Raw genomic sequence first — 13,051 nt, forward strand, 5'->3', positions numbered from 1 at the left:
CCCTCGTGGTGCTCACACCTTCCCCCCCCCCTCCCTCGTGGTGCTCACACCTTCCCCCCCCTCCCTCGTGGTGCTCACACCTTCCCCCCCCTTCCCTCGTGGTGCTCACACCTTCCCCCCCCTCCCTCGTTGTGCTCACACCTTCCCCCCCCTCCGTCGTGGTGCTCACACCTTCCCCCCCCTTCCCTCGTGGTGCTCACACCTTCCCCCCCCTCCCTCGTGGTGCTCACACCTCCCCCCCCCCTCCGTCGTGGTGCTCACACCTTCCCCCCCCCCCCTCCCTCGTGGTGCTCACACCTTCCCCCCCCCTCCCTCGTGGTGCTCACACCTTCCCCCCCCTCCCTCGTGGTGCTCACACCTTCCCCCCCCTTCCCTCGTGGTGCTCACACCTTCCCCCCCCTCCCTCGTGGTGCTCACACCTTCCCCCCCCTCCGTCGTGGTGCTCACACCTTCCCCCCCCTTCCCTCGTGGTGCTCACACCTTCCCCCCCCTCCCTCGTGGTGCTCACACCTCCCCCCCCTCCGTCGTGGTGCTCACACCTTCCCCCCCCCCCTCCCTCGTGGTGCTCACTCCTTCCCCCCCGCCCTCGTGGTGCTCACACCTTCCCCCCCCCTCCCTCGTGGTGCTCACACCTCCCCCCCCTCCCTTCGCAGTGCGGGGCGGGAAACGCAAGGTCACTACCACAAGATGCCTCGGCTCCTCCTGATCTGCATCATTGTGGTTGCTGAGGGCCCCCTGATCCAGGACATGGACTCCAGCTATGAGGGACAAGACGCAGGTAGCACAGGAGGGGACAGGTAGTGAACATGCGCACTGTGCCCTGCTCGGCCAGGCGAATCGCGGCCGGCTAGGTGCGCGCGCGTCTGGGGACGAGGCCACGATGTCATGGAGCTGGTTCGCCCTCATTGGGCAAACCGCTCACGTGATGCGCTTGCGAGCAGCAAATTCAAATTTGCTTGCTTGGCAAGCAGCTAAGCGCCGCATGCGCTTGCGCAAGATGGCCACACACATTGTCGCAATGTGTCTCATCGTGGTAAGCGTGCTCACGCTGGCCGCAATTAAACATTGCAGCAATGTGTGTGGTCAGCGTGAGCAAGCGCATGCGCGGCGCTTATCTGCTTGCCAAGCAAGCAAATTTGAATTTGCTGCTTGCTTGCGCAGCCGCGCATGAGTCCCTGCACGCTCAGCACCACCCTGGCCGCAGCCTAATTGCAGCTTTTGATCCTCCTGTCAGTATTTCCCTTTATCTAAGGCCTCGTCCAGGATGGCACTGAGCGGGTGCTTCCGCTCACGCTGGCCGCGATGAAACATTGCTGCAATGTGTGCGGCCAGCGTGAGTGAACGCCCGCGCATGCACGGCGCTTAGCTGCCCAATGAGGGCGAACCAGCTTCGTGATGTCATGGCTCACTGACACCCCCCCCCCCGCACATACCTAGCCGGCCACCAATCGCCGAGCGTGTGACGTCACCGCGCACGAGAAGCCTAAGACTGCTGTCCCAGTCAGCACTGTAGCACGTGCGCCTGGCGGGGGGTGGCGCGTGCACAGTGCTTCACCGCGATCTGCGGTCTTGGGAGGGGGTGTGGTGGGGTTTTTTCAGGGGCCTCATTGGCCACACATCCATCGGGGGTTCCAAATACAATTTTTTTTGTATTTGAGAAAACTCGTCGTAGAGCGCAGCTGCCAAATGCGCGGCGAGGCAGGTACTGGGCCCGGTCTAGGTGCACGCTTGTCTGGGGGCGCAGCCACAACGTCATTTATTAACTTTGTCCAGCTGGTCTCAGCTGTTTTGGAGGTCAGTGGCTCCTCCCTTCCAGGGTTTAAGCTCACCCCTCCCCACTTTCCAAGTAAGCAGTTCTTTCTTTGACATGCATATGGTTGTGACAGATCCAATCCCAGGATCATTCTTCCTCTAACTATAGATGTAAATAAGAATTGTAATCAGTGTTAGGTCATGCCTTGAAGTGGCTTGCAGGCTTAAAATGCTTTGGCCAAAGGCTTTAACTAAATGACCCTTTTTTTCAAGAGATATATAGGTATTTCACTATATATTTTGTCATATTGGGTGTAGCTTTGGGCTTCTCTGTTTTTTTATTTGTGTATGTGTGTATATGTATATATATGAGAAGGAAGGTAACCAGCACTCCAGTAACTAAACTTGATAGGTCTGGTGCTGTGGCCATAAACTAATACAGGTATATGTTACCAGCAGGAATGATGGCACAAAGACGACAGCACTCAAAAGTATAATTCAAAGTAATTGTATTAAAGAAATAAACAGCACAAAATACTACGTTTCGAGCCGTGTGCACACCCCTGATGAGGAGCCCTCTGTGCGGATCGAAACGTAGTATTTTGTGCTGTTTATTTCTTTAATTAAAATACATAATATCTCATGACATTGTCATGACAGCTATGCATTAGGAAGCAACAAAACAATGATGTAGCCATCTAATGGCCAGAGATTTGTCAGTAATTTTGTTTGCTGAGGGAGATGCCTGTGTACTTAGTCTGGAAAGCCAATTTCAAGGAATTTTGTCCAATTTAAAGGGCTGTAGTGGCATTTTCCCGAAATACGTTTGCATGGCATTTATTTTTCGTGCCACTGCATTGGGAAGTTATATATGATTATTGTGTACTAGAATGGAAACATAACATTTTAATTACAGGTATTTTTTCTCTTCTAGTTCTCCATAGCAGTGTATACCATCTAAGGCTAAGAAAGAATTACCTTTTCTTTTTATGATAACTACAATATAAGAAGGCTTTAGTAGAGGGCTACTATTTGTATGCTGTGATATTTATTTATTTTTAAATTTTTGTTAAAAAAATAAATAAATTATACAGTACAGTATGTCTTTTCAGTATACATTGTCTTTTCCAGTGTCTCTGTAAGAAGATGGTACAAACGGATGGGAAGGAAAATATTTTTGTTATGAAAATCATAGATCTTGCATAGCAACAGCAGGGAAGGGACAAATCTCATATGCATATATCTGCTATAGTGAACTAAAAGAAAAAAAATTGGTAAGTAAATGTATTACTATTTTTCCATTCTCTAAATTAGTATTTTGTCTTCAAAGTTTTACTTGTTAACAATTTAGTCTACTTGATGTATTTTAACACATTTCTGAATGGGTTGTACCTGATTTAAAAATAAAAATAAAGTGTGCGTGCGTATGTGTATATATACAATTAGTCCTTGTTACGTGTGTGTGAGTAAATGTCGGATCTAGAAAAAAAAGCCAGGTGTGAATGACTAGTTTCCTGAACCCCTTAACCAGTGTCTGAACGCCCCTGCTTCACAATATCGAAAGCAGCAATCCCGCCTGGGATCTTACCTGATCCGCAGTCCCTCAAAGTCCAGCAACCCTCATTCCCGCAATGTTATACATTAGAGGGGAGGTGTTCCCTACCTGTCTTCTGGGTAAGGGAGGGGGTTCCGATGTCTACGATGTGAACCTTGAGAGTTAGATCTGGAAGAAAGCAATATAGGTTATTTCGGTGTAGGTATAGGGCAGTTAAGATATACAGGGTAAATAAGATATCCAGATCCAGAGTGTGAGAGAGTGTGGGTGACAGAGAGAGAGAGTGTGGGTGACAGAAACAGGGAGAGGGTGACGGGGAGAGGATGGCAGGGTTAGAGTGACAGGGTTAGGGTGACAGGGTTAGGGTGACAGGGTTAGGGTGACAGGGTTAGGGTGACAGGGAGAGGGTGACAGGGAGATGGTGACACACTCAGACTCACAGACAAACACACACTCACAGACACACACACACACTCACAGACACACTCACTTATTATTGGAAGGGAGGAGGCCCACCTGTGCAGCAGTTCATCCAGGGCTTGCATGTCCTCCACATACGGCCAGCTGCGAAGCCGGGCAGGGGGGTCGGGCGGGAGGTGCGGGAGGATGTGAAGCCAGGCGGGAGGTCGGGCAGCCTGGCGGGAGGATGTGAAGCCGGGTGGGAGGTGCGGGCAGGTGCCAGGGCTCCAATCGGTGCCTCCTCAGCTCCTTGACGCTGCGTGACGTCAGGAGCGTTATGTTGGCATGGCAACGCGGCGTCTGATGCCATGCGGCCATTGCAGTTGGAGAAGGAGGAAAATATGCCCGTAGAAGCGCGGGCTCATTTAGCGCAAGCGGGAAAATTTCGTGCGCTGCTTGGGCGGCATGAGGAGGTCGCCACGGGGTCAAATCCAATCGCCTGGGCGACCGGATTTGTCGAACACTGTGTGTATATATATATACACACCATCACATTTTACGTTATGGTGGGTGAAAAAGGCAACAAGAAACCTCCACCGTACAGTATAGCATATAGCCAATAAAAAAGTGTAATTTCTCAGAATCCCTTGCTGCAGTGAAAGCTAGGTATATGTTAGTGTATGTTAGACATGTGTATATGCTCACAAGTGATCTTTTGTGTGTGTGTGTGTGTGTGTAAATATATATATACTAGCTGAGAGACCCGGCGTTGCCTGGGAGTTAAATTTCCCGCTCCCTCCTCTCCCCCTATTTCTGTGCTCCCCCTCTTTCTCCGTTCCCCCTTCCCCCCCAGAGGGAGGGAGGGACAGTGGACAGGAGGGGGTGGGGGGAGGGACAGTGGACAGGAGGGGGAGGGAGGGACAGTGGACAGGAGGGGGGAGGGAGGCACAGTGACTGGAGGGGGGAGGGACAGTGGACAGGAGGGGGGGAGGGACAGTGGATAGGAGGGGGGAGGGACAGTGGACAGGAGGGGGGGGACAGTGGACAGGAGGGGGGGACAGTGGACAGGAGGGGGGGGACAGTGGACAGGAGGGGGGTGGGACAGTATATGAGAGACCTGGCGTTGGCCGGAATTTAAATAGATAAAATAAATTAATTCAGAGGGAGTTTGTAGTAATATTTTATTTATTTGTTCTCGGACACTGAGGTCATGTGGAAAGAAATAGTGCGGCGGCGCGACATGCGTGTTGTGCATGAGGCTAAGCATAGGGGCTGTAGAGTAGAGGAAATAGAGATTGGTCCGAGTGAGAGACATGGCCGTGCGGAGCGCAGACGGAGATCATTAGCGTCCGTGATGGTACTGGTGAGGGTAATGTATGTTGAGCGTGCGTGAAGGAGGGTGAATGTATAAATGTAATGTGTGTGCTGAGCTGGGGTGAAGGAAGGCAGAAATGTGTACTGATTGGTATGAAATAGTGAACGTGAAGGTGGGAATTAAGATGTGAGTGTGTAAATATATATATACTAGCTGAGAGACCCGGCGTTGCCCGGGAGTTAAATTTCCCCGCTCCCTCCTCTCCCCCTATTTCTGTGCTCCCCCTCTTTCTCCATTCCCCCTTCCCCCCCAGCAGGGAGGGAGGGACAGTGGACAGGAGGGGGTGGGGGGAGGGACAGTGGACAGGAGGGGGGAGGGAGGGACAGTGGACAGGAGGGGAGGAGGGAGGGACAGTGACAGGAGGGGGGAGAGGGACAGTGGACAGGAGGGGGGAGGGACAGTGGACAGGAGGGGGGGAGGGACAGTGGACAGGAGGGGGGGGAGGGACAGTGGACAGGAGGGGGGACAGTGGACAGGAGGGGGGTGGGACAGTATATGAGAGACCTGGCGTTGGCCGGAATTTAAATAGATAAAATAAATTAATTCAGAGGGAGTTTGTAGTAATATTTTATTTGTTCTCGGACACTGAGGTCATGTGGAAAGAAATAGTGCGGCGGCGCGACATGCGTGTTGTGCATGAGGCTAAGCATAGGGCTGGAGAGTAGAGGAAATAGAGATTGGTCCGAGTGAGAGACATGGCCGTGCGGAGCGCAGACGGAGATCATTAGCGTCCGTGATGGTACTGGTGAGGGTAATGTATGTTGAGCGTGCGTGAAGGAGGGTGAATGTATAAATGTAATGTGTGTGCTGAGCTGGGGTGAAGGAAGGCAGAAATGTGTACTGATTGGTATGAAATAGTGTGAACGTGAAGGTGGAATTAAGATTGCGTAGGTGAAGTGTGCAATGTGTGTGTGTTTTGTAAAGTATTATATTACGGTAATGTTGGTGCGTAAAGTTGTGAAAAAAAATAGTTTGTAGTTGAGAGAGGATCGTGGAGGGATGAAATGGTGGTGGTAAAGAATTTAATTTTATTATGTTAAGGGAAAACATTTGTAAATTAGTGGAAGGTGAACGTGAAGGTGGCAATGAAAAGTGCGTGCGCGGGAAGGGTGAAATGTAGTGATGTTTAAAATTTTTATTGGGTGAAGGGGAAAATGTGTAAATGTGAAGAATAACATAAACAGTGTGTGCGTAGGTGGCGTTTGAATTAGGTGAAGGGTCAAGGTGAAGTGAAAGCATAGGCGGGCGGCTATTTTGAAATGGAAATTAAGAGTGCGTAGGTGATAGTGGCGGGAAGGCATAGGCGTGCGGCCATTTTGTAATGGGAATTACAGTATGTGAAGTGGGAAGGCAGTTGAAGGCGGACATTTTGTGGATGGTGATATTTTTATTATGAGAAGTGCGTAGCTGTAAAGATTGTGAATGCGAATTTTTTTATGCAGCGTGCGTAGGACGGAGGTGTGGTGTGGAGGGCGTTGATTACAGCGGGGCGACGGTATGCATTTTTCAAAGCGAAGGGATAGTCCGGCGGGTGTGTGTGCGGAGCTTTTCTAAGTTAAGGGAGAGTGTAGGCTATGGCGGCCGTGTGTTCTATGCATTTTTATTACGTGAAGAACCAAGCTGCGCGGCTAACTGCGCTGCTAAGTGAAGGGAGAGTGCAGGCAGAGGGCGGGCGTGTGTGCAGAGGTGAAGAGGACGGAGGTGTGGTGTGGAGGGCGTTGATTACAGCGGGGCGACGGTATGGATTTTTTAAAGTGAAGGGAGAGCCCGGGCGGGCGTGTGTGCGGAGCTTTTCTAAGTGAAGGGAAAGTGCAGGCAGGGGGAGTGTTGCTATGGCGGCCGTTTTTAGTAGGTGAAGAAGCCAGCTGCGCTGCTAAGTGAAGGGAGAGTGCAGCCAGAGGGAGTGTGGAGCAGGCAGGAAGGTTAAATATTATACAGGGGTGATAGTCTCAGGTGTGAGTGTGTGTGTAGACGGGTGACAGTGTGAGATGGATTAAACTTACCAAGGACTCCGCAGGGGTTCTCTGTGGGTATGGTGTGTCAGTGTGAGTGTGTGACAGTGAAGTAGGTGTGTGTCAGTAATGTCACTGTACCTTTTGGCCAATGAGAGTCGTGTGGGAGGTTAACTATGGGCGGGCGGACACAGGGACCAATGTCTGTGTGTGTGTATGTGTGTGTCACAGTGGAGCGTACCTCTTGGCCAATGAGAGGTGGGGAGGGGGGGGCTGGCGGACCCACGGACCAATCAGATGGCAAAAAGGAGACAGCACTCAGGCAGGTAAATTCAGTAAGTGTATTAAAACACAAAGCACAGAAGTCCAACGTTTCAATCCCACAGGGGGATCTTCCTCAGGGTGGTGCAACAGACACAGGACAGTGAGTGACTTGTATACCCCAACACCCAAGTGACACAAACATCTCCACATCATCAAAAAGCATCATCATCGGATGACAAAGCTGCTGTGCATAATACAATCTAATTAGATTATGCTCCAACTCCATGTCTGTACTCCTATTGGGGAATCCAAGTCACATGATCAAGCCCAAGCTCTCAGTGTGATTGCATGTATACAAACTGATGCTGCATCAGCATGCCCGGTTGTCAAGGCAACCACATGTGTGCTATGGCTCAACTCTTTAAATGTAGCAGACACCAGTGGTTGTCATGGGTACTGCACGTGCACAGATACACCACTGCAGATGTGTACAGAGGCGGCACACTTTATTCGAACTTGGCTCGAGCCGCAAGCCGGGAGGTTTCCCGGCTTTGATGCCGAATCCCCTCGGCGTGCCGCGCGTCACCGATGCGCGGTCACGCTTCATCGGGAGCGTGCGCGCACGGCGTGCGTGCCCAGGGCTCCCCGAAGGAAGCCCTGGTGTCCCGCGATGTGGGGGATAGTGAACCACGCACTGCTGAAGGCACAAAGTGCGGTCAAATAAAGGAACATGCTGTCTGAGCATACGACTAGCCGCATCTCATGTCTAGTGTGATACTGGCATGTGTAAACAACCTGGGTCTGTTGACTAAGTAACTACTTAGTATATGATATCACCTTGATAAAGGTCCCGCACGCGGACCGAAACGTTGGAATGATGTCTTGTTAATACAATATATTCTTTTGACAACCATTTGGAGTGATGCCTCAGATATTCGTCGCCACACGGTATCGTATTGCCTATTTGTACCATAGAAGGATTTGCACCCACCTTATTGATTTCCCAGACGGAGTGCCTATTGTTCTTTATTATATGATTATATATATATATATATATTATATATATATATATATATACAGTGTTCGACAATCCTATACATTTACTCGCCCGGGGCGGGTGGATTTAACCCCCGGGCGTGTAAATATTGGCCCAAGCAGCACACGTGTTTTTTTTTTAAATTTCCCCCGTTCGCGCTCAAATTTTCCCTGCTCGCGCTGAAAAATAAATAAATAAAAAAACTCCCCCTACCTGACTCCTGATTGGTGCGCGCTCCCAGGCTTTGTGGCCGCGCGGCCAGGCTCTATATGAGCCCGCCCCCAACGAGCGGCCATTCTTTCTGCCCGGACATCAAAAGTAAGTACACGCCATGCTGCGGCCCCTCTGCTCCTTACCTGCGATCACCCTGGTCCCCACATGGCTCCCTACTCCCCACCGCGGCAGCTCTCCTGTCCCATTCCCCTGCTCCTGTCCCCTTCTCCTGTCCCCTGCTCCTGTCCCCTGCACCTGTCCCCTGCTCCTGTCCCCTTCCCCTCCTCCTGTCCCATTCCCCTGCTCCTATCCCCTTCCCCTCCTCCTGTCCTCTGCTCCTGTCCCCTTCCCCCTCGATCCACCGATCGCTGCCCGGGGCGGGAGGTCCCCACTGCTGCAGCCTGGTTGGCGTGCGGGGGGGGGGGGCGGCCTCGGCCCTCACCACATGACTCCCACCTACCCTGCCGCCTCCCCGCCTGCTAGCTTCATGCCGCCGCGGGCTGGGGGGAAGTCTGCATAGCTGCTTGGCCGCGCATTGTGAAGACATGCCGGCGAGGAGAGCAGGATAGTGGCGGCCACTGCGGGGCTGACTGTCCCCTGGGGGATACCTCGCCACGTGCCTCCCCCCCACCCTGCCTCCCCAAAGCTTCCAATATGCCCGCGTAAGGTATGGGGGAGGGGTTGTCGGCCTGCCCCCCCCCCCCCCCACGAGCGGGAGATGGACGCGGATGGGTGGGGGAGGAGCGTGGTGGTGGTGCTGGTCGCGGCCTTTCCTTCCCCCCGTGTGTGTGTGAGCGTGTGTGTGTGTGTGTGTGTGTGTGTATGTGAGCATGTGTATGTGAGCATGTGTATGTGAGCATGTGTATGTATGTGTGTATGGAAGCAAGTGTATGGGAGCAAGTGTATGTGTGTATGGAAGCAAGTGTATGGGAGCAAGTGTATGTGTGTATGGAAGCAAGTGTATGGCAGCATGTGTATGGGAGCAAGTGTATGTATGTGTGTATGGGAGCAAGTGTATGGCAGCATGTGTATGGCAGCAAGTGTATGTATGTGTATATGGGAGCAAGTGTATGGGAGCAAGTGTATGTGTGTATGGGAGCATGTGTATGTGTGTATGGGAGCATGTGTATGTGTGTGACACAAGAGGTACCCCCCAAATCAGTCACCACCCCCCCAATCAGTCACCACCCCCCCCAATCAGTCACCACCCCCCCCCCAGTCAGTCAGTCACCCTCTCTCTGTGTATCACCCACCCTCTGTGTGTGTCACCCACCGTTTCTCCCCTCTGTGTCTCTCCCCCCACACCCTCTCTCTCCCCCACACCCTCTCTCTCCCCCACACCCTCTCTGTCCCCCCCACACCCTCTCTGTCCCCCCCACACCCTCTCTGTCCCCCCCCACACCCTCTCTCTCCCCCCACACACTCTCTCTCCCCCCCACACCCTTTCTCTCCCCCCACACCCTCTCTCTCCCCCCCACACCCTCTCTCTCCCCCCCCACACCCTCTCTCTCCCCCCCACACCCCCTCTCCCCCCCCACACCCCCTCCCCCCCCCACACCCTCTCTCTCCCCCCCACACCCTCTCTCTCCCCCCCCCACACCCTCTCTCTCTCCCCCCCACACCCTCTCTCTCCCCCCCCACACCCTCTCTCTCCCCCCCACACCCTCTCTCTCCCCCCCACACCCTATTTTTATTTATATATTTTATTTTAAAGCGGGGTTGGGGGCGGGGACTAGGGTTGGGGGTGGGACTAGGGACGGGGTTGGGGGCGGGACTAGGTGGCGAGTAGATTTTTTGGTTGGGCGAGTAGATTTTTGGGTGATTTGTCGAACACTGTATATATATATATATTGTGACAGAGTCACTGACTCAGTAGGCTGTGACAGTGAATAGAGAGATGCTGCAGCCAGATCACTGAGTGTTAATCTCCTCAGACAGAGAAAGCACAGCTGCAGCCTAATTAAACAGGGGCTGAACTATCAGTGAAACAAGTGCTTTAAAAAGCAGGAAGTTGCTCACACAAGGTGAGCTTGTTTTTCCACAGGAAGGTGGAGAGAACTCTCCCGGCTGGGAAGCCGTTGCTGTTGCTCTGGTCCCCAGTCCTGCGAGGAGCTAGGCTGCTGGGACCAGCTGGGACCCCAACCCAGGATAAAGATACAGATTGCTGCGAGGCTGGACACAGCCTGCTCCCTGGAACCGTGTTCCTGTTTGCTGTTTGGAGCTGAAACAGATAAGACTTTATTCTTATTATGCTTATTGGTTATCGTTTGTGTAGCATGTTTTGGGCATGACCAGATTAGCTGGCTGTCCGGTTAGTAAGGGCTCAAGAAGTGAGTTAGTGTCCCTAACGGGACTAGGCTTTAATTTGCAAGAAAGTAGTTTCTTAAAGGGACAGTGCACCCGTACTTATTTTGGTTGTGGCTAATAAACCACTAGTGTTTAAAGTTTCCCATCATGTCAAGCGTCTTACTGACCCCGCCACGAGGCCGTCCTGCCACAGGTGGTGTCAGAAGTGGGATGCTACGCCTCTGGGGGTCAGTAGATGAAGATGTGTTGAGACACTGAACTCAAGCGGAAAAAAAAAAATGATTTTTTGCTGAACATGGAAGTTACAGCTAGCAAGCGCTGAGTGTAAATTTTGCCCCGTCGGGTATGAAAGGATTGCTGTGTAAAGCTAATGCCTTTTGCTGAAGTGAGTGAATTTGCAGCTAGCAAGTGCTGTGAGGTAAAGTTTGCCCTGTCTGGTAAAAAAAGAAAGTGAAAATGGATTTTTGCAAAGAAGTTGCCCTAAGAAGAACCCAGAAGGTTCAAATATTGTAAAGCAAGAACAACTTACGTGTGTTGTGCAAAGTCTGCCTCGTCGGGTGTGGAAAAAAAAACAAAAAAAAAAACGGGGTTTTAAAATGGCCGCCGTCATGTGTCAGTTTTGCAATGTACTTAACCATACAAAACAGTGTCCCTTCAGGCCATATGATGATTATGATGACGACACATATGTGGCCCCGAGAAGAGAGACGTACCCGCAGATGAAAGCTGCAAAAGTGTCCAGTGTGTGTGTGCCCAGTACCACTGATGTCTCTGGAACTAATAAAACAAAGAGAAAGAAGAAAAATAAAAATATTTGTCAAGTCACAGAGGAAGTGACTGAACCACTTGAGCCTGCGATATCAGGACAACAGGCGTCAGCAAGCCACCAAGATGTGCTGCAGACCGGAGTGATGGGCAGAATTGTCACAGGAACGGTGGCAAAGGAAAAGGAGGAGCAAAGGGAAGCTGAATCCTTGGTCCAGGGAAAAGAGGCCTTAATTTCTGCACTCCAAACTGCCCAGCGTGATTATGATGTCTTGCAGAAACAATTGAATAGGGAGCGAGAAGCTAATGCTGAGGTACAGAGGTGTATACTCCCAGCTATACTTGAGTATGAGGAGTTAAAGAAAACAGAGCGTCTCTTACGGAGTGAGTTGGAGGAGCTGAAGACAAGTTTGAATAAGGCCAACACCGCAATTGCTAACATGGAATCAGAGAGAACAAGTCCTGACTGGAGACTATGCTATCAGATGTCCCAGAGAGATGTGCAAAACTTCATCAAAGACTTAGAAGTTTCTCACCAAGAAGCTAGCACGCTCAAAACAGAGCTGGAACTCTCACGCCAGGAGGGCCACAGTCTAAACACAGAGCTGGGTATGTTGAAGGAAACCCATGAGAATGCCCTGAGGGATTTAGAGACTGTAAAGAAGGAGAATGTAAGTCTGATGCAGAAAAATTCAGACTTGACTGATCAAATCAGTAAAGGTGATAAGAAGCTCCACCAAGCAGGAAAAGTGGAGAAGCAATTGATCCAGGAAAAGCTAGAGGTGCAGGAAGCACTGCAGAATGCAGAGAGGATGCAACGTGTCTCCCTGCAGCAGCACACACAGGCAACGCACTGATGGCAGAGCCAGCTGCAAGAGCTACATGCAAGTCTGCAAGCAGCCAAGGAGAAGCAGCGAGTGCTACAGGAACGGCTGAGTACCCAGTATGTCCCCACAGAACAGCATGAGGAACTGAGGGCCACGCTGTACGCCACAAGAGCATCGCTAGGGGCAGAGCTGGGTACTTTGAAGAAAGCCAATGAGACGGTTCTAAGGGATATAGAGACTGTGAAAATGGAGAATATAAACATGAAGGAAGAGGTTTTAAACCTGACTGGTCAGGTCAGTGATGGGACTGAGAAGCTTCACCAAGCGCAGAAAGTGAAGACGCAATTGGCGCAAGAAAAAAATGAAGTACAGGCTGCTCTGCAGAATGCAGAGAAAATGCTGGAAAAAGAATGCCTCGCCCTGGAGCAGCTGAAGATCACGTTGAGCGCCACAAGAGCATCGCTGGAGGCGGAGCTTAGAAGCCAGGTGACTCTGTGTGAGAGGGAACATGAGAAGGTCCAAAGACTGGAGCAAGAGCTGGAGAAGCAGAGAGGCAAATCCATCTCCATGAGTCAGTATGCCAAGGAGAAAGAAGCCTGGAAGACA

The 13,051-nt window shown here is 51.5% G+C and overlaps 1 protein-coding gene across 8 annotated transcripts in view; it reads left to right on the top strand.

The window, feature by feature from the left end:
* The first annotated feature begins 585 nt into the window (after positions 1–585).
* The window catches only part of LOC142487239 (zona pellucida-binding protein 2-like), a 222,357-nt gene continuing 209,891 nt past the window's right edge, over positions 586–13,051 (top strand). For 6 of the 8 annotated variants that reach the window (XR_012799172.1, XR_012799173.1, XM_075586153.1 and 3 more), the window contains exon 1: positions 586–778. Coding sequence is in view for 4 of the 8 variants with exons in the window: in XM_075586153.1 (XP_075442268.1) it covers positions 688–778 (91 nt within the window). In the remaining 4 variants the exon portion in view is untranslated. Of the gene's footprint in view, positions 798–2,883; positions 3,027–13,051 lie in introns of all 8 variants that reach the window. The other 2 variants (XM_075586151.1, XM_075586152.1) reach the window with 2 other exon arrangements.

This window comes from Ascaphus truei, chromosome 2 (assembly GCF_040206685.1).
Source record: "Ascaphus truei isolate aAscTru1 chromosome 2, aAscTru1.hap1, whole genome shotgun sequence".
Lineage (NCBI taxonomy): Eukaryota > Metazoa > Chordata > Amphibia > Anura > Ascaphidae > Ascaphus > Ascaphus truei.